Source organism: Strongyloides ratti (genome assembly GCF_001040885.1).
Source record: "Strongyloides ratti genome assembly S_ratti_ED321, chromosome : 2".
In the NCBI taxonomy this organism is placed as follows: domain Eukaryota; kingdom Metazoa; phylum Nematoda; class Chromadorea; order Rhabditida; family Strongyloididae; genus Strongyloides; species Strongyloides ratti.
In genome coordinates, this window is record NC_037308.1 from 13,827,132 (window position 1) to 13,849,123 (window position 21,992).

Here is a 21,992-nt window from a genome sequence, read left to right on the forward strand (position 1 = left end):
TACTTCTTCAAGACATACTACTTTTCAATTTATAATTCTTTTTAAATAATAATTGTCTACAAAACTATGTGTTACATTATAAAATTAATATAAGGTTTATTTTTCTTTAAAAATTTTTACCAACTATTATCTTTTATTATATATTATTTTAATAAAAATTGTATTTTTATATGAAAATTATCTTAAATTACAAAATATTTTTATCTTTTATATTATAAAAATTGTATTTATTTTATATATATCTAAACATTATTAATAATCAAAGAATACTTAGTAACTTTTATTTATACCTAATAATTATATGCTCAAGTTTTATAAAAGAATATAATAAAAGTGTTTATATGACAAAACAAAAATCAACAGTCTCTGATTATTGGAAGTAAATTTTTAACGAGATATAAAGATAAATAATGTTATAATAAAAGAAAACCTATTTAAAATAATATTTTTACCACTTTTCATGCAACTAACTTCTTAAAAACTTTTACAAATCCAAAACTGCTTTTATTTATTTATATATATTTTTTACCTCTATTACAATTGTATTATCTTTAGAAATGATGGTTATTTATATAGTTTTTGTATATTTATCTCTTTTGTTTGTTATTATCATATATTTTAGTATTTTTCCAATTTATACTGGAATTTTTTTTTTTGTGATAAAAATATACCTAAACTATATATATATTTTTTTTTAATTTAATTTTTTGATTGATAATATGGCATAAATTTTAATTGACATCTTTATTGACAATTAATGTTAAACAATTTATTTAATTTAATATTATTCATTAATATATTTCAATTGTCATATATAAATATATTTTCTTATGAATCTTTATCACAATTGTTGATATCATACTATTGTTTTATAAGTTTGATGACTTATATAATTCCTTACAATATGACCTTCAATAATAATAGTTATTATAAATAGAAATATAATCAACTTAAATAAGATTTTATAGATTAAAATAGTTATAACTATTAGATATATTTAAGATATATATAAATGTTCATTTTTAAAAGTATTATATTCTAAGAATTATTAAAAGTACTACTTGATATACATACACCTATATATATATATATATTATATCAAAAGAAAAACTTTTTTTTTTGTTAAAAAAATATAAAATTTTTTATTAAAATAAACAAATTATTATTTTTATTTTATTGTAATAAATGTCCAAATAAATTAATTTTTTTTTTAATATCCATTTATTGTTAAATATATATAATATTAAGTTATATATTTCAATATATACCTTTTTAGGAAGTGGGTAGGTGGTTAAATAAGTCTATATAGGAATATCATATTTCATTGTTATTTTGACTAACTAATTATTATTTTATTTACTTTTGGTTAAATCTTAATTTTAACTAAAAATCTTTATTTTAGTATTATTACCAAAGTAAATTGTACTTTTGTAAATAAAAAAAAAATTATTATTTTATCTAACAAATATATATATTTATTTATTATAAATAAAAAAAAATATGGTTCATATTACGAGGGTAAGCATTATATTTATTTATTTATTAAAATTTAAAATATGTAGGGCGACTTTATTTGGATTGAGACATCAAAAACAATAAATGATCCTTTAATTTATTGTAATGTTATCGGGGCACGAGTAATGCAAATCGATTCAGATGGGATTGTTGTCTTGGATGATACTAATACAGAACAAATATTAGAACCTGAAAGAAGAATTAGATTAATGCATCCAAGTTCTGTTAATGGTGTTGAGGATATGATACAATTAGGTGATCTTCATGATGCTGGAATTTTAAGAAATCTTTTAATAAGATATCGTGAAAAATTAATTTATACATATACAGGTAGTATATTAATTGCAGTTAATCCATACAAAACATTACCATTATATAAAGCAGAACATATTAGAAGATATAGAAATCAAAAAATAGGTGATCAACCACCACATATATTTGCTATAGCTGATAATGCATATGAATCAATGCGTAAAAATAATAGAAACCAATGTATTGTAATAAGTGGAGAATCTGGTTCTGGTAAAACTGAATCAACAAAGCTTGTCTTACAATTTTTAACAGCTGTCTCTGGTCAACATTCCTGGATAGAACAACAAATTTTAGAAGCTAATCCAATTATGGAAGCTTTTGGTAATTCTAAAACTATTAAAAATGATAATAGTTCACGATTTGGAAAATATATTGATGTACAATTTAATAATATTGGTATTATTGAAGGTGCTAAAATACATCAATATTTATTAGAGAAAAGTAGAATTGTTTCACAAACTGTTGAAGAAAAAAATTATCATATATTTTATAGTCTTTTATCTGGATTAGATGAGGAAGAAAAAGAAGAATTATTTTTAACTAAACCAGAAGATTATTTTTATCTTAATCAAGGTAGAATATTTATTAATGATGGAAGAAATGATATTACATCATTAAATGAAATACGTAATTCAATGAAAGTTTTAATGTTTAAAGAAGGTGAAATTAAATCAATTTTTAAAATATTAAGTTCACTTTTACATATTGGTAATATTATATATAATGTTGGAACATTTAATAATATAGAAAGTGTTGAAATTAATGATTTATTAACTATACAAAAAATTGGAACACTTTTACAATTAGATATAAAAGATATTACATCAGCATTAACAACAAAAACATTAATAATGAGAAATGAAAAAGTTATTTCAAGTCTTGATGCTATTCAAGCATTAAATGTTCGTGATGCTTTAGTTAAAGTTATTTATGGTAAATTATTTTTATATATCATTAATAAAATTAATGATGCTATATATAAACCATCAATAAAAAATAATGATAATATTAATAGAAAATCTATTGGCATACTAGATATATTTGGTTTTGAAAATTTTCAAACAAATAGCTTTGAACAGTTATGTATTAATTATGCCAATGAACATTTACAACAATTTTTTGTTAAACATGTTTTTAAATTAGAACAAATGGAATATGATTTAGAAGAAATTAATTGGAGAAAAATTGAATTTATTGATAATCAAAATGCATTAGATTTATTGGCTGAAAGACCAATGAGTGTTATGGCATTAATTAATGAAGAAAGTATATTTCCTAAAGGTACTGATTTAACATTATTATCAAAACTTCATATAGCTCATGGAAAAAATGATAATTTATATGTTAAACCAAAAAGTGATTTAAATAAAAGTTTTGGTATCCGCCATTATGCTGGTACTGTAACATATAGTATTAAAGGTTTTTTAGAAAAAAATCGTGATACATTTAGTGTTGATTTATTAAATTTAATTAGTAAAACAAAATTAAAATTTTTAAGAAATATTTTTGATGAAATAAATTCACAAGATGTTAATACATCAAGAATTCAACAAACATTAGGAAATCAATTTAGAAAAAGTTTAGATAATTTAATAGCAAAACTTTCAAATTGTGATCCATATTTTATTAGATGTATTAAACCAAATGATTTTAAACAACCAATGACATTTGATAGAGATCTTGTTTTTAAACAACTTCGATATTCAGGTATGATGGAAACAATACGAATTAGAAAAGCTGGATATCCTATAAGATATACATATCAAGCATTTATTGATAGATTTCGTTTAATACTTAAAACAGTAAAAGATTCACAAAAAACAGATATTATTATGGCATCACAGGCTATTTGTGAAAAAGCATTAGGTTTTAAGGCTGATTTTCAATTAGGAAAAACAAAAATATTTTTGAAAGAAAATGATGAATGTATAATAGAGAAACATAATGATTCTATGATGAATCATTATGCAACAATTATTCAAAAAACAATAAAAGGATTTAAACAAAAAAGAAAATTTGAAAAAGAAAAAAATGCTGCAATATTAATTCAAGCACAATGGAGAGGATATATTCAAAGAAAAAAATATAAAATGTTAGTTCAAGGATTATTAAGACTTCAGGCAGTCCTTAGAACAAAAACATTGACAAATCATTATGAAAAACAAAGAAATGTTTTGATAAATTTTCAAGCTGAATGTAAAAAATATTTACATAACAAATCAAAAAATGAAATTATTAATGAGAAAAGAAAAGAATTATTGGATGAGATGAATAATAATGAAAAAATAAATATTAAAGAAAATCCTTATCAGGTTGTTGAAGGATCATTAGATTATGATGATAGTAAAATTATTGATCAAATATTTGGGGAAGATTTTTCAGGAGACTCAACATATGGAAGTAATGATGATATAGATTCATTTGTCTTACCCTTAACAAAACAAATGTTTATCAATGAAAATTTATCAAATTATCAATTTTCAAAATTTGCTGCAACATACTTTAATTCAGGAATTAATGGAGAACATTCAACAATTAAATTAAAAAAAAGTCTTCTTCCTCATGAGTCATTAGCTGATGAGGTTGCCAGTATGGCTATATGGACAATGATATTAAAATTTATGGGAGATATAGATGATAATAAAAATAAACCCACTGCTACATATGATAGTGTTCCAATAATGACACAAGTTTATAATACACTTCAAAGAAATACAAAAAATAAAAAAATAAATGAATTTTTAAATGATAGAAGTGGTAGTATATCATCAACCAGTGATACATTATCATCATCATCAAGAAAAGGTATTGAAAATTTTGGTAAAAAATTAATTTCAATGACATTAAGAAAAAAATCAAAAATTAGTAATATTATACCAAATTCAAAAGATGGTACTGATTCAATGGATAATCCATTTGATTTTTATGGTTATACAAATATTCTTGAAAATAATTTTACAACAAATATGGATAAACTTCATTTTATTATTGGTCATGGAATATTACGTCCCTCATTAAGAGATGAAATTTATTGTCAAATATGTAAACAATTATCATTTAATGATAATAGAAATAGTTTAGCTAGAGGATGGATATTATTATCATTATGTGTTGGATGTTTTGCACCATCAGATAAATTTATAAAATATTTATATTGTTTTATAAGACAAAATGGTATGGTTGGTAAAATTAATTATGGACAATTTATTGAAGAAAGATTAAATAGAACATTATTTAATGGTACAAGATTACAACCACCAAGTTATGTTGAATTACAATCATGTAAAACTAAAAAAAATATTATTCTTGCTATAACATTTATGAATGGTAATGTTAAAACATTAAATGTTGATTCAGCTACAACATCAAAAGAATTATGTTTAGCATTAAAAGATAAATTAAATATTAAAGATTATTTTGGTTTTTCAATATATATAGCATTATTTGATAAAGTAACATCATTAGGTTGTGGTAATGATCATGTTATGGATGCTATTAGTCAATGTGAACAATATGCTAAAGAAACAGGTAGACAAGAAAAAAATGCTCCATGGAGATTATTTTATAGAAAAGAAATATTTTCACCATGGTTTTCATCAAAAAATGATACAATAGCATGTGAATTAATTTATCATCAAATTGTTAGAGGTATCAAACATGGTGAATATAAAACAAGTAAAGAAGATGAAATGGCATCATTAATTGCTAGGCAAATTTTTATTGATAATGATGGAACAAGTATTAATATTGATGATATTGAAAAATGTATAGAAAAATATATACCAGATTATGAAAAATCATCTTATGATAAAGATAAATATCTTCAAATGACATTACATGCATATAGAAAACATTTTATGATGAAATGTAATTCTAATATAACTGTACAAGATGTTAAATCAAGTATTGTTGAAACAGCAAAAATTGAATGGCCATTACTTTTTAGTAGATTTTATGAAGGTTATAAATTTACAGGAGCACCATTATCAAAAAATGAAGTTATTATAGCTATTAATTGGACTGGTTTTTATATTGTTGATGATAAAGAACAAATTTTACTTGAATTTAGTTTTCCTGAAATTGTTAATGTTACATTAACAAATAATCCATTAAAAAAAAATAAAGAAGGTGGTATTAATACATTAATGAATAATTGTTTTACAATACAAACAATTTCTAATACAGAATTTACATTTCAATCACCAAATTCAGATGATATTAAAGATTTAATTTTATATTTTTTAAAAGGACTTAAAGATAGATCAAAATTTATTATATCAAAATGTGATATAGATTCACCAGAATTTGTTCAATGTAAAAAAGGTGATTTATTAACAATTCTTAATGATGTTAAAGGAAAAGATTTAGAAAAAAAACAATTTGTTTATGTTGATAATGATAGTACTGGTAAAAAAGGAAATGTTCCAGTTGATATGATTTATGTTCTTCCAACATTAACTAAACCAACAATGGGATTAATTTCAGTTTTTGCTTCAGATAACTCATTTTATGATAATGATAATTCAAATAATCAAATTGCTTTAGTATCATCATCTGGTTTGGCATATGCATATGATTTTTATGATTTAACTTCTTATGCTAAAAATCATTTTAAAAATGAGATTAATTCTCATGGATATCCATTATGGAAATATTCTAGAGAAATGATTAAACATCCATTATTAAAAAAAATTGAAAATCGTCTTGAACCAGAAAAAGAAGCAATGAAATGTTATATGGCTATAATGCAATATATGGGAGATTATCCTGTTGATTATCAAACATCAATGACAAGTCTTACAAATAATATATTTAATGGTCCAATGAAATATGAAATATTACGTGATGAAATTTATTGTCAAATTATTAAACAATTAACAGGTAATTGTAATAATTTTAGTTCAGAAAGAGGATGGGAATTATTATGGTTATGTTGTGGTTTATTTCCACCATCAAATTCATTACAAAAAGAAGTTTTTGCATTTTTAAGAAGTCACTTAATGCCAATAGCAATAGATTGTTCCAATCGACTACAAAAATCATTAAAAGTTGGTAGTAGAAAATTTCCACCTCATCAGGTTGAAGTTAGTGCTGTTCAAAATAAGACAACACAAATTTATCATAAAGCATTCTTTCCTGATGGTACTTATGAAGCAATTGAAGTTGAGTCAATGTCTAAGGCAAAAGATTTTTCCCATCGAATTGCTACTAGACTTGGTTTACAATCAATTGAAGGATATTCATTATTTGTTAAAGTTGGTGAAAGAGTTCTTTCAGTTCCTGAAAATGAATTCTTTTTTGATTTTATAAATCAATTATATGAATGGATTAAAAATAATAAATATTCTTTGACAATTTCAAAATCAAAAACATCAAATGACTCACCAACTGCAGATGGTTATCAAGTATATTTTATGAGAAAATTATGGATTAATGTAAAACCAGGTGATGATATTAATGCAGATATTATATTTCATTATCATCAAGAACTTCCTAAATATCTTCGTGGTTATCATACAGTTTCAAGATCAGAAGCTATTTATATAGCATCACTTTTATTGAGATCTCAGACTCGTGCAGATTGTCATCCACCATTTAATCAATTTAATCATATTATTAATGATTGTATACCAAAAGATATGATAAAAGATATGACAATAAATGAATGGAAAAAACAAATTAAGGATGAATATAGTAAAATAGAAGGTATGTCACCAGATGAAGGAAAAATAAATTTCCTTAGAAATATATCTAAATGGCCAACTTTTGGTTCGGCATTTTTTGAAGTAAAACAGACGTCAGATTCAAATTTCCCAGAAAAATTACTTGTTGCTATTAATCAATCCGGTGTTAATCTTTATAATCAAATAACAAAAGAATACTTAATAACATATTCCTTTAGTCAAATAAGTAATTGGAATATTGGAAATACATATTTTACCTTATCAGTAGGTGGAATTATGAATGGTAACCGTGTTTTATGGGAAACAACATTAGGTTATAAAATTGATGATTTATTAACTTCATATATTAAGTGTCTTATATCTAATAATCCAGAAAATCAGACAGCAGCTATAACAAATATCACTAGATAATTTTTTATTATACATTTTTATTTTTTTTTAGATCAAAAATTATATATATGTCATTTTTATTTATCTAATTTATTTTTTATTAAAATATAATATAATTCAAAATATATGGATAATTTTTTAACCTAAATAAATTAATGATATCAATGATAGTTTAATAAATATTTATTCATTTTTTTTAAAAAAAAATTATATAATTAGTCTTGGTAAATTAATATTAAATAATACCAAAAATATTTGAATGAAAAAGTACAGTTATTGATAAAACTAGTTATACTATATACTTTGAATATTGAATTATTTTTTATCTTCCTTTTTATCTTCCTTTTTGTCTTCTTTTTTGTCTTCTTTTTTATCATCTTTTTCTTCCTCCTTTTTATCATCCTTTTTATCATCCTTCTTTTCATCCTTATTTTCATCTTTTTTGTTGGTATCTTTTTCATCACCATCATCTTTTTTGAAGAATACAAATAATCTGATATTTTCTGTTTTTTTATCTTTATCATTTGAAAATAACTTTCTTGGAGCTTCATCAGTTGTTGCAGTGAGTGAATAAATAACAAAATAATGTTTATTATCATCAGGATAAGGTTTATTACCATTATATGTTAATGTTACTGATAATGATTCACCAGCTTTAATTACAGAAACTGGAGGTGCAATTTTAAATAAATCATTACTTGTACATTTTACTTTAACAGCCTGTTTCTCTTTAGTAGTATTTTTCAATTTTAATTCAACAACATGATTTTCAGATGCATTTCCACTAGAAGCAAATGTTATAGATTTTTTTAAATTTAATTCTAATGGAAATTCTTTCATATTAATGTTAAAAATATACAATTAAAAAAATTGTAGATATAAAATAAACCAAAAATTGTATTTTATTAAAATAATAAAGATTAAAATTTTAATATAAATTGTTGATCTATAATGTGTCATTTAAATTTTTAATATTTAAATTTTTTTTATCAATATATATTATTGAAATTGTCTATTTATATGTAATAATTTTTATGTAATAATAAATATACTCATTTAAATGAATAAGATTTGTAATGAAAAAAAATAAGGGAATAAATATTAATGAACAACTAACATAAAATTTTTTTTTTTTCTGAATATAACTAATTTAAAAACTTTTAAATTAAAAAGTTAATTAACTTTCTAATAAATAAAAAAAAAAGTTTAACATCTTAAATAGCTTAATAAATATTAATATTTATACTTAATAGTTTATAAATATCTAATATTAAGTTTTATAAAAATGAAGAGTTTATTTAATAGTTTTTAAAGAAAAGTACAAATAAGTTATTTATAAGATATATAATTTGTCATAATAAATTATATTATAAATATATTTTGATATTGATATAAATATTTTTTTCTTATTCTATAAAATTTGAATAATACTTTATAAATTAATAAATTAAATTAAATTGCCCAAGAAATATATTTTATTAAAACAACTTTTTAACATATATTGAGTGAAAATTATGACTCATACTTAACAAATGAAGCAATCATTTTTTTTATAACTTGACAAATAAGATTATTTTAATAAAACATTTTTTATCCTTTTTTAAAACTGATACTTGGTGTTTTTAGACAAAATATTAACAATTGGTAAAATTTTGAAACATGAATTTTAATATCATTTGAATACATTAATTTTCAACATTTAAAACAACTTTATTTTTTAGTTCAATGCACTATTTCAAAAACATAAAAAATATTTGAATAAGTATATTGATATTTTAAAAAGTTTCCAATTTTAATACATATAAATATCCAGGAAACAATTTATCAATAATAAAATGACCATTAATAATTGTTCCATATATAAACAATTTTGAATTTTTATAATAATCTATTAACAATTTTAAAAATGATATTTTTTATAATAAGTTAATGCAAATAACATATTTAAACAAATAAGAAAAGTATTATTTTATCTAAATCATTTTAATGTGTATATAGTGAAAAAAAAATCATTGTTCAAAAAAGTTTATTAAGCATTTCTTCATAATATTTAATATTTTTTAGCAAAAAAAATATTTTTCAAAATTAAAATGACAGTAAACAAAAAAGTCATTTCACATAAAATATAATTATATCAAATAAAAAACTAAAACAAATAATTTATTTGACAATTGATCAAAAATTAATACTTGTATAAAATTTTTTTTATATAAATATATTTTTTTTTATTGTTATAAGTTTATATTTCTAATTTAATAAATTATTTAATGTGGTAGAGAAAGAAGTTATTGAAGAGTTTATAAACCTTATACTTGCGTATGTTAAAATTATCTAAGCTATTATTATAATTCTAAATAGCTAATATGTGATAGAAAGCTGTTAGTGTTTGATATAAAATTGTCTTTATAAACGTTTTAAAATGCTATTTTTATATGAATTAAAAGTTGATTGCTTTATCAAAAAAAAAAAAACAAGACAATATAAAATCATTGTATAAATTTAAAGAAACACTTCATTTGTCATTGTTTTATTTATTTAAATATTTCACTCTTTTTTATCATAAACATTACTATAATTTAATATATTATACAAAAAAATGTATAGTGATTACGAGAAACGAAGACAAATATCAGTTCATGGTGTTGCTGAGGTAGAAAATGTTGGTAATATTAAAAATGCTTTCAATAGACATCTTCATTTTTCTCTTATAAAAGTAAGTTATATATATTTTTTTAATAAAAAAAAAATATTTTAAAATCAATTTTTAGGACAGAAATGTTGCTACTAAAAGAGACTATTATAGTGCACTTGCTTTAACTGTTAGAGATCACCTTGTTTCAAGATGGATACGTACACAACAATATTATTATGAAAAAGATCCAAAAAGAGTTTATTATTTATCATTAGAATTTTATATGGGAAGAACACTTTCTAATACTATGATAAATCTTGGTGTTAAAACAGCATGTGATGAAGCACTTTACCAATTAGGATTAGATATTGAAGAATTAGAAGATATTGAAGAAGATGCTGGTTTAGGAAATGGTGGTTTAGGAAGATTAGCTGCATGTTTTCTTGATTCTATGGCAACTTTAGGTATTCCAGCATGTGGATATGGATTAAGATATGAATATGGTATATTTAAACAAGTAATTCAAGATGGATGGCAAGTAGAAGAACCTGATGATTGGCTTAGATATGAAAATTTATGGGAAAAAGCTAGACCAGAATATATGATTCCTGTTAATTTTTATGGAAGAGTTGTTAAAAATTCACGAGGAAAATCTGATTGGGTTGATACTCATATTGTTTTTGCTTTACCATATGATACACCAGTACCAGGATATTCTAATAATGTTGTTAATACTCTACGTCTCTGGTCGGCAAAAGCTGAAAATCATTTTCATTTAAAATTTTTTAATGATGGAGATTATCTTCAAGCTGTACTAGATAGAAATGTTTCTGAAAATATTACTCGTGTTCTATATCCAACAGATAGTAAATCATGTGGAAAAGAATTACGCCTCAAACAACAATATTTTCTAGTAGCAGCGTCATTACAGGACATCATTCGTCGTTATAAAAATTCTAAGTATGGTGTACGTAATGAAGTTCGTGTTGATTTTAGTCATTTTGCTGATAAAGTTGCTATTCAACTTAATGATACTCATCCAGCAATTGGTATACCAGAATTAATAAGAATTCTTGTTGATATTGAAAATCTTGGAATGAAAGAAGCTTGGAATATTTGTGTAAAAACTTATGCATACACAAATCATACACTTCTTCCTGAAGCTCTTGAACGTTGGGATGTTAGTTTACTTGAATATTTACTTCCAAGACATTTAGAAATTATTTATGAAATTAATCAAAAATTTATGGATGAAGTTGCACAAAAATATCCAGGTGATTTTGATCGTATGAGACGAATGTCAATTGTTGAAGAACCTGATGGAACACATCCAAAAAGAATAAATATGGCTCATCTTTGTATTGTTGCTTCACATACTATTAATGGTGTTGCAGCATTACATTCTGAATTATTAAAGAGTCAAACATTTAGAGATTTCTATGACTTTTTCCCTGAAAAATTTCAAAATAAAACAAATGGAATAACACCAAGAAGATGGCTTCTTTTATCAAATCCAGGATTAGCTGAATTAATAACTGAAAAAATTGGAGATGGTTGGATTAAAAATTTAGATGAATTACAAAAACTTAAAATATATATTAATGATGTTAGTTTCTTAAATTCAATTATGAATATTAAATATGATAACAAACAACGTGTCGTTGAATGGTTAAAAAGAGAATATAATATAACTATTGATCCTTCATCTATGTTTGATGTTCATGTTAAAAGAATTCATGAATATAAAAGACAATTACTAAATATTCTTCATGTAATCACTCTTTACAATCGTATTAAAGCAAATCCAAATAGAAAAATTACAAAACGTACGATTATGTTTGGTGGTAAAGCAGCACCAGGATATCATATGGCTAAACAAATTATAAAATTAATTAATTCTGTTGGAAATATTGTTAACAATGATCCAATTATAGATGATAAATTAAAAGTTGTCTTCCTTGAAAATTATCGTGTTTCTATGGCAGAGAAAATTATACCAGCTGCTGATTTATCTGAACAAATTTCTACTGCTGGTACTGAAGCTTCTGGAACTGGAAATATGAAATTTATGCTTAATGGAGCTTTAACTATTGGTACATTAGATGGTGCTAATGTAGAGATGGCGGAAGAGATGAATAATGAAAATATATTTATTTTTGGAATGACTGTTAAAGAAGTTGAAGAACTTCAATGTAAAGGATATAACCCATTGGATTATATTAATAAAATTCCAGAATTAAAACAAATTATTTATCAAATTGAAAGTGGATTCTTTACTCCAGATGAACCAAATTTGTTAAAAGATATTTCTGATAGTCTTAAGTATAATGATCGATTTTTAGTTTGTGCAGATTATGAAAGTTACATAAATTGTCAGGATAAAGTTAGTGAAGCATACAAAGAAACAGATAGATGGGCACAAATGGCACTCTACAATATTGCTTCTTCAGGAAAATTTTCAACTGATAGAACAATTTCTGAATATGCAAAAGATATTTGGGGAATAAAAGAAGGAATATCAGATTTACCTCGTCCATATGAACCAAAACTTGTTTCATAAATTAAAAATTTACTATTCTTCAATTCTTTAGTTTATAAATGATAGTAGTAAAGTTATTGGTACTTTTCTATTTTATTAGAAACTTTATAAAAATTGATGAAAACTAATTAAATAATGTCTTACGGAAATAAAATATGTCTTTTTTAAATTTGTCATAACATAACTATCAAAATAAATATTTTAATTTTCTAATTTTATTATAAAGTTTAAAAATATTTTTATGTCAAAAGTTATATGATATGATTTTTTACAATGTTGTTTGTACTTTTATTTAATCGTGAGAGTTTTTTTCCATTTATAATAAAGAAAGTGATCACAAATTAAGAATATATAAAGAGAAAAATCAGACTGAAATTTCATAATTTTTTTACTTCTGGAAAATTGATTACTTTAAATAATTATTTTTAAAGTATATTTTTTTAAAGATTTTTTGTATTACCTAAAATATTGTATTGATTTTAAAAAAGAAAACCAAAGATGTAAATTTAAGATAACTTAATTATTTTTTATTATATTATAATATTCTTATATAAGTAAAGTTCTAATTAAAATAATTAATATTTTACTCAAGTTATGTATCTGAAATAAATTACTAAAAGTATTAATAGGACAAATTTTAAAATAAATTATTAAAAACATCTTTGATCAATTAATTTTTTTAAATTTAACAATAAAAAAAATTAGAAATATTGTTTAAAAATTTAAAAGCAATTTAAGATATTTATTTTTAAACAATTATGGTAATTTTAAATAAGTAACTTAAAGACAAATTACCAAAAAAATAATTACTTTTGTAAAAATTTAAAATAAAAATTTATAACAAATAATAACAAGGCATTTGATAAAGTATTTGATAAGATAAAAAAAAAACTTATTGCTAGAAGATTTTTTCATTATATTTTATTAAAAAAAAACTTTTTTTTTAAATTAAATTAATTCATTAAGTCTTCTTATAAGTTAACAAGATGGTAATAACTTCTTTATGTTTCATGATGTTTTTTCTATATAATTTGAAAAAGTGTTTAATAGAAGAATAAGAAACACCGAGGTACTTCAAAAAAATTTTTTCTGTAAGCAGAAGAACAAGGAAAAAAATATTTATTTTAAAAATTATTATAGGATATGAAAACTTACTATTTATCAGAGATAAATGTTAAAATAATAAAGAAGGATGAAATGAAGAAAAGAGTTCTTAACGAAATGAAAGTGGTAAATTAATTTATGTAAATTTTAAATGCAATTTTTACTTAAAGATTAACAATAAGGTTTTTTTTAATGCTTGTAGAAAATTATTTTCTTATTAATATATTTTAAAATTATAAACTTTTCAAGTGGTATTTTTTTTTTCATTAGAAATTACATTTAATTGAGAAAAAAAAAGATAAAATTATAGTGGAATATTTATAAAAATTGAATAATAGGACAAAAGTAAAAATCAATTTTTTTTAAATTTAATATTTATAAATGTACCAAATAAAACATACAAAACTTTGAGCCAATACTAACACTATTTGAAGACAAAATTTCCTAGTATTATTAATATATAACAATACATGCACAGATAAGTGTAATTAAAAAAAGTATTTTTATATATTTTATATTATTAAATTTAATATTATTATATAATGAATAAAAATTCACCTATTATTCTATTATTACTTTTTGTAATTTTTATAATCATTCAATATATAATATTTTGCAATAATTATACATATATTAAATTAAAGAATAACATTCAACATGTAAAACTTTTATCATCAGATAACAATATAATTAATATACCAAAAGTAGACAACAATTGTAATAGTTTTAGTTTTACAATAAAATTAGAAAAAAATATTAATGATTTGTTGCTTAAAAATTTATCAGAAGAAATTTTATATTTACAAGAAAATATGTATACTTTAAATAATAATAATTGTTTTGAAATTTTTATTGGTAATAAATATAATAATATATTAAATAATAATATTATTTTCATATATAAGATGGATAATATTTTTGATGAACATATTGAAATGATAATTATAAAAAAATTTGGAAAAATAATAGGTAAATCTTTATTTTTAAAAAAAAATATTTTAGAAATTAATCAAAAAGAAAGAAATAAGAAATTAGAAGAACTTGAAATTAAAAATTTAATAAAAATATATAATAATTTTTGTTATATTTTAAAAGTAACAGAAAATTTTGAAGAATTAGTGGTATTATTAATAGCTTTAAAATGTGTACCATTAATAAATGAAGAATGGTTAAATTTATTACCATTAATTGATAATGATCATAAATGGAATAAAGCTTTAATTTCTCTTAAAAGTATACATTTTTATAATAAAAAATATTTATTTAATATTGATGTACCAATATCTGATATTGATGAAATGAAAGAGTATGGAAAAAGATTAATTGTATGGAATTTTATTATGGTATCTTCTATAGCATTTAATATTGTTTATTATTTGGAAGTATTATATACAGGAATAAATATTAAAAAAACAATTGAAGCAATACCATTATATAAAGAAGATGAAAATTTATTTAAACATGAACGTTTAAAAAAAGAATTAATAACTGATAAATATACAGTTATAACTTTAGCATATCAAAGAGATCGTGAAGTTAATTTATCATTAATACAATATGATAATATTTCATATGTTGATAAAGTAATAATTGTATGGAATGATCAAAATACAACAAATATTCCTAAAAAAGAAAAATGGAATAAAAGCAATGTTCCTGTTTTTTTTATAAAAACAAAAAAAAATTCAATGAATAATAGATATTTACCATATGATATTATCAAAACAGAATGTATATTTTTTTTAGATGATGATATTAGAATAACAAAAAAACTTTTAAACAAAAGTTTTGATCTATGGAAGATGAATAAAAATATAATTATTGGATATTATCCTAGATTAACAGGAAAAGGAACAAATATTACATATTTTCTTGAAAAAAAAGAATCATATGATTTAATATTACTAGGATTATCACTTGTTCATAAAGTTTGTTTAAATTTTTTAAAAAATTAATGTTTAATTTTTTAGAATTATATATATAATTATTCATATAAAATGTCTAAAAAAATAAGAGATATTGTTGATGAAACAATGAATTGTGATGATATTGCATTTAATTTTATGGTTAGTATTTTTTCAAATAAACCAAATATATTATTTACTAAAGGAATAGATTTAAGTAGATGTCGAAAATGTTATCATAAAGGATTATTTTTTAGAAAAGATCATTTAAGTACACGGACAAATTGTTTAAATATATTTTCTAATTTATATGGAATAAATCCTATGATTGAAAATCAGTATTTTGTTAGTGTATATTAATTTATATCTTGACAGTATATATATATTATTAACTCATTTTTTTTTAATTAAAATTATAATAAAATAAATTATTTTACTTGGTACATGTACTTTTTTAATAATTTTAAATAAATCATTGATAAGAATTTTTTTTATAATATCATGAATATTTTTTATTTTGAAAATTAAATTAAAATTATTAACTATTTATTTGCCAATTTGAAAGAAAAGTGTAATTAAAAAAAATAGTTAAAATAAAATATGAAAAGTAAATAAAACATTATTTGATTCATTAAACAATTATTTTACTAAAATTAATTAATATTTGACAATACTAATAGTATAAATGTGATAATTTTGATTAAAATAGTTAAAAAAAATAATTCAATGTTGGATAGGTTATTTTCTACTTTAACCTTTTTTTATGTTTTTTTATTCTTCATTCATAATGTAAGTTTATTATTATCCTAAAAATAAAAATAAATTAAAATAAATTTTTTTTATTATATTATAATTAATATTAGATTATTGATATCTTAAAAATAATCAATAATAATTTAATCTTTAATTTTATATATTTTAACTTTACCAATATTTTATTATATTTTAGTGTATATCTGAGAAATCTGATATAAGAGATAATTTATTAAAAAATGAACAGACAAAAGATAGATTTAAACGTGCAATAAAAAATATGGATGATGTAAAATTAAGTTTACCAATAAATTATTATATTAATCCTGGAACTAATAGCAGAGTTATAAAAAGAGTACTTCAATATATTAAAAAAGAAACATGCATCACTTTTAAAGAAAAACGTGATATTTTTGTATCAGAAGGATTTTTATTTATATTAGATACTGAAAGTAGAGTATCTGTTGGTCCAACAGTTAAAAATATGAGTCAACCAATAATGTTTAATTCAAAGTGTAGTCGAACATTTGGATGTATATTAAATCTTGTTGGTCATGCTTTAGGTCTTATTTACACACATAATCGTCCTGATAGAGGTGATTATATCAATATTAATCGTAAAAATTTTGAATTTTTTGAATATGAAATATTTCATAAAAATCCTCAAACAAATGTCTTAACATATAATACTTCATATGGTTATGGATCATTGATGCATGAAGGTAGAAAATTTATGACTATTGGTAGTAAAGTAATTTCTTCATCTAAAACTTTACATCCTTATAATTATATGATTGGACAAAGATACTATTTAAGTTTTAATGATGTTAAACTATTAAATTATTATTATTGTGATAAAAAGTGTTCAAGTAAGAAAAAATTAAATTGTTATAATAATGGTTATGCTAATCCTAATGATTGTAAAAAATGTAAATGTCCAAATGGTTATACAAAAAGTAAAGTATGTAAAAAAGTATACTCAAATAGTAAAAAATGTGGAAGATCAGGATTATATGCTACTAAAAAATTACATTATGTTAAAGCTGCAAAAAAAATATCTTGTACATATCATATAACTTCTAAAGTTGGTACAAAAATAAAAATATATGTTAAACATAGTAATACAAAAGAAAAAAATCCATGTTTTGAAAAAATGGGATTAGAAATAAAATATCGCAAAGATAAAGGTGCAGTAGGGTTATGTCTTTGTGGTAATTATACAAAATTTGATTTTGTATCAGAAAATCGTTATGTTATGATTAATTATAATGGAAAATCAAATTCAAATAGTTTTAAAATTGCTTTCAAACAGGTGGAAAATTAAATAAAAAAAAACATGTTATTTTTTATATAAAATTTATAAATATTCTTGTAAATTTCAAAGAATTTTATATAATTTTATGAATATTGAATTTAAAATAATGGATATTTTATAATTTACCTATATTGTAAGTTTAAATATAAAGATTAAAGTTCTAGTTTTTTTGATTGTAACAGTTAATTAAACTTAATATCACATTATATTTTCATATATATGGTGTAAATTTGTATGCTAAATTTTTTTATAATAGAAATTAATATGATGAATAATTTATTTAAATACTATTTTTAATGGTAAATAATTCAAATTAATTTTTTTAAAGTATTTTTTTTTTTATTTGTTTTATGAAATTTTATACAGTTAACTTTAATTTATTTGTTCATATATTTAATTTGTTAGTTTTTTTTTTTAAATTTAAAGTAATTAATTATTAATATAAAATATTTTATTAAGAAAAATTATTTTCATTACATTTAATGATTTAAAATTTATCTAAAACAGATAGATCAAATATATTTAACCATTTTGCTACTAAAATAATTTCTCTTTCACGAATACTATATTCTTTAAGTGTTGAAAGTAATTTTGTCATTTCTGTTATACGATAGGCATAATTTGTAATTTTTTTATTATAATAATAATAATTATGTAATTCATCATTGGTTACTTTAAGTATTTTATCAAAAATAGGACGTGATTCAATAAATAATTTTTCATTATTCACATTAGAAAAAACCATTTGAATTATTAAATAGGCTATTTCTATATTTTCTAATTTAAGTAATTTCATTGGTTGAAAAACATGAATATCAAGAAATTGTGTAAATGGTTTTGTCATATCATCAAATTTTTTAGCTATTACATCAGTCATTTTTAAATCAATTATATTAAAATTATCTATTGGATGAGCAATATTTTCATCAACAATAAGCATTGTTTCATTATTAACTGAAAATATTAATACTGAATAATATACTCTAAAAAGTATATATCCCATTGGATAAAAATTACGATAAATTTCAAATTTTTCATCATTAGGTAATGAGGCAAAATCAGGAATATGCATTAACATTTCAGCAGAATATATTATAAATTTTTCCCAAAAACGTAAATATTTTTTAAATTCTACCTTTGTATGTATTGATATTTCTTCTCTTGATCCAATATTTAATTTATTTTTCATATATTCTATTCCTTGTATAACTTTTTGAAGACATGTTAATTGAAAACCTTCAATATGTGTACAACCATACATCTTATTTTCAAAAATTTTTTTTATTAAATTTTTAGTTTCTTGTATATCAAATATTAGTTGATTTTTTACTATTTGATATCTTTCTGTTATTGGTTTTGAAGAAGGTAAATGTTCATTATTAGAAGTTGAAGGTTCTATATTTGTATTTTGTGGTGTATTACTTGATGATATTTTATTTAAAATTATCTCTTGACTATTTTTATTATTATTTTTTCTAATTATCATTCCAACTGCTTTACATTTTTCATAACGACAATATTTACAAAATAATTTATCTTCTAAATAAAAAAATATTATATTATTTGTTATATATTATTAATCATACTTGGTTTAATTTGACATTGTTTATTTCCTCTTCTACATCTATAAATATAATTTCCTAGTGCACTTCTACGAAAAAAAGCTTTAATATAAATAAAAAGTTAATATTATTTTTATATATATATGTTTATAATTTACCAGAACATGATCTATAAAATTAAAATATAAAAAAATATAAAAAAAAATATTAATATTATCTAAAATTGATAATAATAAACTTACCTACAAGAATTAACAGAACAATGTGCACTATTTGTTACAGCAGTACAAACTAAACATTCCTCAATATTATTTACCTTATTAGTTATCATTGTTAATATATAATATAGATATTTATATTACTATGATCAATAAAAAAAAATTATAAACCTTGTGATTATATTTGCTTATACAAAATAAACAATGTTATATATTGTTAAGCATTTTACAATTTTATGTATACTTTTCTGTAGTAAAATATATGTTAAGATAATATACATCAATAATGCAGAGTATTAAATATTTTATAATTACTTTACAGTTTCTATTATTTCTAATAAATATCATCAATTTTAATTTTATCATAATTGCTTTTTTAATTAAAACATGTTAATGATAATTTTATTGATATTGAAAAGTTATCTTTTACTTTTACTTTTTTTATTTAAATTTTAAGTTATATTTAATATATCAAATAAACAAAAAACAAATCTTAATCATTTTAATTTTTAAAAACATGTTGATAAATTTATATAAATAAAAATTTAAAACAATAAATGAAATAATAATTTTTTTAAACAAAATTACGAATGATTATATTAAAAGAATTTTATAATAAATTACTTACATATGTTTTTGACAAATCAAATTTAATAATTACATTCTAAATTAATATAAAATTTTTTTCAAAAATTATCTTATAATAAAAAAAATAGCTTAAAAAATAAAAAAACAATTTTTTTAATCATTATTGTAGAATAAAATTATAACAATTGTATTAAATTATTTAAAAACCAATTAATAAGTAATTTTTAATAGAAAAATTTTAAAAAAAATTAAAAAGTTTTAGTTTTTTATAAAAATGATTTAATATGGTTAAATTTTTGGTATATCATTATTTTTAAAAATATAAAAGAAATTTAATTATTTAAATTAATATAATGTAATTAAATATTTATCAACACCACAAACACGTGTATAGTTTTAATAAGATTTTTTGTGTAAAGCTTATTATTAATTAAATATAATATTTTTTAAAGAAATGATAAAATAAATATGTATTTATAGAAAAAATTTAATAAGTTACAGTAGAAGATTATAAATGATATAATTATTCTAGATCTATATTAAGATTGTTGATTTTTAATTTTGTAAAATTGTTTATTATTTTTTAAATCTTTGTATTTTTAAAGTTCCTTCTTAGTATTATCAAACTATATAATTATATTGATTATTAAAAAAAAATTTAATTAATATAATTATATTAAAATTTTTTTTTTAAATTTTTTATAAACAGTTGTGTTTACATTTCAAATATTAATTTTGTAATGATAAGAATCTTTTAATGATGCCAAAAAATATATGTACTATAAAAATTACAATTTTGAAATTATTTATGTTCAACTTTTTTTTTTTGACAAAAAAATAAGGTTATATATAATTGTTATTAAAGAATAATTATATAAAATAAAATTTTTAAACATATTTTTTAGTTTAAAAGTTTCAATCTATGATTTAACTACTAAAAAAGTACAATGTACAAAACATTAACAACACATTTATTTATATACTATATTTATTATCATAATTAAGATACTTTAATAAAAAGGTTTTAAACAATAATTTAGTTAGTTTTTTAATATAAAAAAAAGTAATTACTTTATAATATCTTGTACTAGGTGCAATTTTTTTTTTAAATTTATTAAAAAAACTTAATATTTTTTATAAATAAAATAATACAGTTGTTATTTAAATTATGGTAATTTTTGGGTATTTAATAAAAATTTCCCCAAATAATAAAAAAACTAATAAAAATATTTGAATGAAATTAATTTGTTATTTCAATTTAAAAACTAATATTTTACCAGAATATTTTAATTTTCAACAGTACTTGAAACATGAAATTAATCAAAACATTTAAAAATACATCATAAAAATATTAAATTTTTGTTTACAAAAACATTTTATACAAAATACCCTTAAAATGACATAAAAAAATTTTTTTTAATTTATTTTCTTCAAATTAATTTTTTAAAAATTTTTTAACATCATAAAATATTTATT

General features: G+C 20.1%; 6 protein-coding genes across 6 annotated transcripts; 4 read left to right on the forward strand and 2 right to left on the reverse strand.

Moving 5' to 3' along the window:
* Positions 1-1,500: 1,500 nt before the first annotated feature.
* Positions 1,501-7,922, forward strand: SRAE_2000440300 (Unconventional myosin-X; the record flags this gene model as incomplete). Its single annotated transcript, XM_024643270.1, has 2 exons — positions 1,501-1,518; positions 1,563-7,922. 2 exons carry the CDS (start codon positions 1,501-1,503, stop codon positions 7,920-7,922), a joined length of 6,378 nt encoding a protein of 2,125 aa, XP_024508956.1.
* Positions 7,923-8,216: 294 nt separating this feature from the next.
* Positions 8,217-8,741, reverse strand: SRAE_2000440400 (MSP domain and PapD-like domain-containing protein; the record flags this gene model as incomplete). Its single annotated transcript, XM_024643271.1, has 1 exon — positions 8,217-8,741. One exon carries the CDS (start codon positions 8,739-8,741, stop codon positions 8,217-8,219), a length of 525 nt encoding a protein of 174 aa, XP_024508957.1.
* Positions 8,742-10,497: 1,756 nt separating this feature from the next.
* Positions 10,498-13,093, forward strand: SRAE_2000440500 (Glycogen phosphorylase, muscle form; the record flags this gene model as incomplete). Its single annotated transcript, XM_024643272.1, has 3 exons — positions 10,498-10,614; positions 10,670-11,493; positions 11,530-13,093. The coding sequence occupies 3 exons, from the start codon at positions 10,498-10,500 to the stop codon at positions 13,091-13,093; spliced, it is 2,505 nt and encodes an 834-aa protein (XP_024508958.1).
* Positions 13,094-15,081: 1,988 nt separating this feature from the next.
* SRAE_2000440600 (Exostosin-3) lies at positions 15,082-16,440 on the forward strand (the record flags this gene model as incomplete). The annotated part of the gene is made up of 2 exons (XM_024643273.1): positions 15,082-16,104; positions 16,147-16,440. 2 exons carry the CDS (start codon positions 15,082-15,084, stop codon positions 16,438-16,440), a joined length of 1,317 nt encoding a protein of 438 aa, XP_024508959.1.
* A 366-nt stretch (positions 16,441-16,806) lies between these two features.
* Positions 16,807-18,157, forward strand: SRAE_2000440700 (Astacin-like metalloendopeptidase; the record flags this gene model as incomplete). The annotated part of the gene is made up of 2 exons (XM_024643275.1): positions 16,807-16,869; positions 17,030-18,157. 2 exons carry the CDS (start codon positions 16,807-16,809, stop codon positions 18,155-18,157), a joined length of 1,191 nt encoding a protein of 396 aa, XP_024508960.1.
* A 478-nt stretch (positions 18,158-18,635) lies between these two features.
* Positions 18,636-20,041, reverse strand: SRAE_2000440800 (Nuclear hormone receptor, ligand-binding, core domain and Zinc finger, nuclear hormone receptor-type domain and Nuclear hormone receptor, ligand-binding domain-containing protein; the record flags this gene model as incomplete). Its single annotated transcript, XM_024643276.1, has 4 exons — positions 18,636-19,687; positions 19,735-19,812; positions 19,869-19,879; positions 19,953-20,041. 4 exons carry the CDS (start codon positions 20,039-20,041, stop codon positions 18,636-18,638), a joined length of 1,230 nt encoding a protein of 409 aa, XP_024508961.1.
* Between the last annotated feature and the right edge of the window lie 1,951 nt (positions 20,042-21,992).